Here is a 4,781-nt window from a genome sequence, read left to right as displayed (position 1 = left end):
TGCTGGGAGGGGAAGCAGGGTAAGCTTAGCTAATGAGTCACTACTGGAAGGGGGTAGAGTGGCTGAGAGAAGGACTTGGAGGACCTCAGAGTCTCTGCTTTGAGGATGAATTGCTCCACAGTGCCGGTACCTACGGAGATCAGTGACTTTCGAGGACCATAGAGAGGACAGTCACATTGTGCCATTGAGACACAAGACAGACCCGGCCAGGAGGAGGATGAAGAGACCCTGTCACCGGACCGTTCAATTCAACAATAATCTTCCGATAAGATTATATGAGCATATTATATTCCTATAAAAGCCTCCCTTGCGTAGAAAACGAAATGCCCGGAGACCTTTGCTGGGTGCCACCATCTTGGATGTGATGTCAGCTGACTGAGAGATGATGATCTATGGTACTTCCTTTTCCTTGCAACTACATAAAGGAAGGGCAGGGGAGCTGGGCCAGCACAGATAGTAACTAGACACTCCAAAAAGAGGAAGGAAAGTGGGGGCTGGGCTGTTGAATTGACTTTCCCGGATTGATCACATCCTGCTAGTGAATAAAAAATAATTTATGGAAAGATAAAAAGGCTGCGCATAAGCAATACCAGACAAGTTCACTTCCCCGACTGCAGTCACATGACTGAAACTCGCTCAGCTGTCCGCTAGCAACAAATGCTCAGTCTCTGTCACTAGAGCGCGATTCACACTCTATGACTCACCAGCGGTGGCGGCCATCTTTCCGGAGACCTCTCCCCACTGACACCTTGCACTGCGGACAGGAAACCTCCGCTCTAGTGCACGCAGTGCAGACGACTCACTTCGCAACCATCTCGGCGGCGGTGACGTAGCGGCGCTCCCGGGACACTCGTGACAGTGACGTCACGGACAGGCCAAACAGGAAGAGAGAAGGACAGAGAGAGAAACCGATCCAGGGAGAGGTGAGAGCTGGCTGGGGGGCACCATGGGGCAGGTGAGAGCTGGCTGGGGGGCACCATGGGGCAGGTGAGAACTGGCTGGGGGTAACTAGGGGGAGGTGGGACCTTGATGGGGGTGTCCGTGTAGGAAGGTCTGGGTACTAGGCAACAACTCATACGACTTCAGCTCCGGTGGTACTACACGTCCCAGCATTCCCTGCCAAGTCGTTGGTGTAGTCCGAGAAATAAAGACAGGCTATGGTAGGACTACAAGTCCCAGCATCCCCTGGATGTATTACCGTACAGGACAGAAGCCTGTTGACCAGTACCTGCCAAAGCCCAGGGAAGCTCTGGAGGTGTGATGGGACAACAAGACCCAGCATCTCCTGGATGTAGCTCTATAGATAGTAGCAGCCTATGGAGTAGAGGGGGTACAACAATTCCCAGCAGGCCCTAGGCTGTAGCTGAAGTGGGACTTCAATTCCCAGCATCCTCTACTAGGTCCTGGGTGAGTTATGTTGCTCTGGGAGTACTACAAGTCCCAACATCCACTACCAGGCCTCAGGCAAGCTTTGTAGCTGAAGTGGGACTGCAATTCTCAGCATCCTCTACCAGGCCAGCTGTGGCAGTACCACAGGCCTCATCATTCTCTACCAGGAGATCTGGCAGAGAACCCCCCCCCGCCCCTCAGACAATGGCAGTCAGGTCATACGGGGTAAAGTCCTCGTCTCTTGGCAGGCCGAAGCCTCTCTGCCATGTAGCAGCCACATCGGTCTGCTGGGCAGGACTCTCGTCACATGTAGGAGCTCAAAACCTGCTGAATCATCTACAATAACACAGAGATCTATTATAAACCGTCCAATGACACACGAGATAACGCTCCGAGTCCGCTGAGGGCGGGGCTTAGATACCGGAGCCGCGACAGAATGCTGTCATCAATCATTTATATAGCACCACAATGGCCCGTAGCGCAGTACAACATGAGAAATGCAACCCGGGCTGAGTAAGAGACTAGAAATGGTGCTGAGTAAACTATGAATAGTAACGATGGAATAACAATGTATACACGGCACGAACGGGGGTGAGGGAGACGAGACAGCTGATTGGCTGCCAGTGCTTGCCGCCATGACACTTACCCGACTCCTCTGTGTATGGCCACTTTAAGGCACAGACGTCTGACGCTCGGTGGGTGTCCTTCTTAAGCCGGCCATACGCTATACTATGTGATTGTGCAACCTTTGTTCAGTGGTACAGCATGCTGGGAGTTGTAGTCCTAGAGGTTGACTACCAGGATAAGGCTACCAGGATACTGCAGCCAGGATAAGGGATAGTAGGGGATGCTGGGACATGTAGTCCTTACCCATCTTCTGGCTTCCTTATTGGCCAGAACGCCGGCTCCATGCTTCTTCGTCACCTAGTGACCAGGCAGCATGGAGACGGCTAATCGGGAAGCTGGGTGGCGGAGTCATTACACATCAACCGGCTTCCTGAATGGGACTTCCGGTATCGGTATTCGGTATCGGCGAGTACCGGGAAAAAAATATCGGTCCTCGATACCGAAAAACCTGTATCGGTGCATCCCTACTTCAGAGATTAATTTGACTCAGTCATTCAGTGCCATGGAATCTCCAGAATGTGGAGAGTCCATGGTCATGCCCAACCTACGGCAGAATCGGGTTCCTCTTTATTGCTTTACTCTCAGTGCAAAATATATGAAAAGTCCAGCGGTGTGAGTGAGACTGCCAGGACTGCAGGAGGTGGGAGGAGCTGGGACCCCGGGGAGATCCTATACCCAGGTCCTGAGACAGATGGGACTGTGTTGGAGTGACGTGCGGTACCTCTTGTTCCGGGTGAGGCATTCCCCAGCCTTGCCCCCAGCGCGTCCCACCGGCCGAAGCCCTGCCCCCAAGCTAGTGTAAAGGAGGAGACAGGGAGGACCCTCCCTGTCCCTCACTTGCTCTTCACTGCCGAGGCGCTCCGTCCATGACAGGTTACACAGCGGGGGAGGATTTCCATGCTGTGTAACCTGTTAGAAGCCGATCTGAATGGAGAAAAAGCTGTCAGCTTCAGACCTGAAGCCGACAGCTTTTTCCTCCCATGATTCTAGGTGAGGCTCCGCCTCCCCTGACCGCACGTCCCTGCTGTGTTGGGGTATTTATCTCACTTGCATTCTATCTAGACTTCTATATCAGTTTTGGGTTGTTGTACATTTTATGTCGAATCTTCATTTCGGGTTATAAAATGTGCCGCTGCTGCGCGTGTCACTGTCCCGGTATTGTGGAATGCCGTGGCGGGTCCTCCTCGAAGTCTTTTGTAGTTCCCCCGACGTCTTGTAATATGTTTATAATGGTTTTTTTTCATGGCTCAGACACGAAAGAGCAGCCATGGATTTCTTGTTCGGACGCCGGAAGACCCCGGAGGAGATGCTGCGGCAGAATCAGCGGGCCCTGACCCGCGCCATCAGGGAGCTCGACCGCGAGCGACAGAAACTCGAGCAGCAGGAGAAGAAAGTGATTGCGGATATTAAGAAAATGGCCAAACAGGGACAGATGGTGAGTGGTGACGTATTTAAAGGGGAACCCCAGGGATGTAAGAATTTAAAACAGAAGATGTAAGAATTTAACCCTTGCAGTGGCCTTACCCACCATCCCCCTGTGCTGTAAGGGTTAACTGCTCATTTTTCTTTAGGGGCTTCAGCGGTCTAAACCGCGCTGACGTCCATTCACAGTCCATTCACCTGTATTAGACGCGAGGACGCCAAAGGAAATTCCATAGCTGCAGTAGAGGGGTCACCATAGGAGGCCCTCAGACTTTCATGCTTACACCCTTCCAGTGGGCGGATGTGTGAAGCCCTGAACTTACAGGATGTCCTCAGTCTTCCATGCTCCTACTGATCCATGGCGCAGATGTATGACACCCTGCACTCATAGGATGTCCTTAGTCCTCCATGCTTATGCCTCTCCAGGGGGTGGATCTATGACACCCTGCACTCATAGGATGTCCTTAGTCCTCCATGCTTATGCCTCTCCAGGGGGTGGATCTATGACACCCTGCACTCATTGAAATGTCCTCAGTATTCATGGCTTATGCCTCTCCAGGGGGCGGATCTATGACACCCTGCACTCACAGGATGTCCTCAGTATTCATGGCTTCTGCCTCTCCAGGGGGTGGATCTATGACACCCTGCACTCATTGAAATGTCCTCAGTATTCATGCTCTCCAGGGGGCGGATCTATGACACCCTGCACTCACAGGATGTCTTCAGTATTCATGGCTTATGCCTCTCCAGGGGGTGGATCTATGACACCCTGCACTCACAGGATGTCCTCAGTATTCATTGCTTGTGCCTCTCCAGGGGGTGGATCTATGACACCCTGCACTCACAGGATGTCCTCAGTCTTCCATGTGGAATGACGGAGGGGAATTGTAGCAGTGAGCAATGCTGGAACAGAGGAGAGTATTAAAGCGGAAGGAGCAGTTGGGATGAAGGCTGCACCTCCAGAATAGTCTTATCCTTTTTATGTTTTTTAGGACGCTGTAAAGATCATGGCCAAGGACCTGGTCCGTACCCGGCGCTACGTCAAGAAGTTCATAATGATGAGAGCCAACATCCAGGCCGTGTCCCTGAAGATCCAGACATTGAAGTCTAATAACACCATGGCCCAGGCGATGAAAGGGGTGACTAAGGCCATGGCCACCATGAACAGACAGGTGAGGACGTCTATGTGCTGTGCTACCACGGGGGGGCCTGTTGTCAGGCTGTGCTCTCTGCCTGTGCTGTACTCTTATCAGTTACATTGTTCCCCACTCTGTGGACTTCAGAACCCCCCCCCCCCCCCCCCCCCCCCCCACAATAAAAAGAAGGGGGGGGGGGGGTGTTGT

The 4,781-nt window shown here is 52.6% G+C and overlaps 1 protein-coding gene across 1 annotated transcript in view; it reads left to right on the top strand.

Annotated features, from left to right (window-relative positions):
* Positions 1-838: 838 nt before the first annotated feature.
* The window catches only part of CHMP2A (charged multivesicular body protein 2A), a 5,903-nt gene continuing 1,960 nt past the window's right edge, over positions 839-4,781 (top strand). The window contains exons 1-3 of the mRNA XM_018574104.1: positions 839-923; positions 3,268-3,451; positions 4,431-4,610. Coding sequence (XP_018429606.1) covers positions 3,284-3,451; positions 4,431-4,610 — 348 coding nt within the window. The 5' untranslated portion in view covers positions 839-923; positions 3,268-3,283. The remainder of the gene's footprint in view (positions 924-3,267; positions 3,452-4,430; positions 4,611-4,781) is intronic.

Source organism: Nanorana parkeri, unplaced genomic scaffold, assembly GCF_000935625.1.
Source record: "Nanorana parkeri isolate BGI_ZX_2015 unplaced genomic scaffold, ASM93562v1 scaffold2737, whole genome shotgun sequence".
Taxonomy (NCBI): Eukaryota; Metazoa; Chordata; class Amphibia; order Anura; family Dicroglossidae; genus Nanorana; species Nanorana parkeri.
This window is presented reverse-complemented; position numbering and strand designations above follow the sequence as displayed.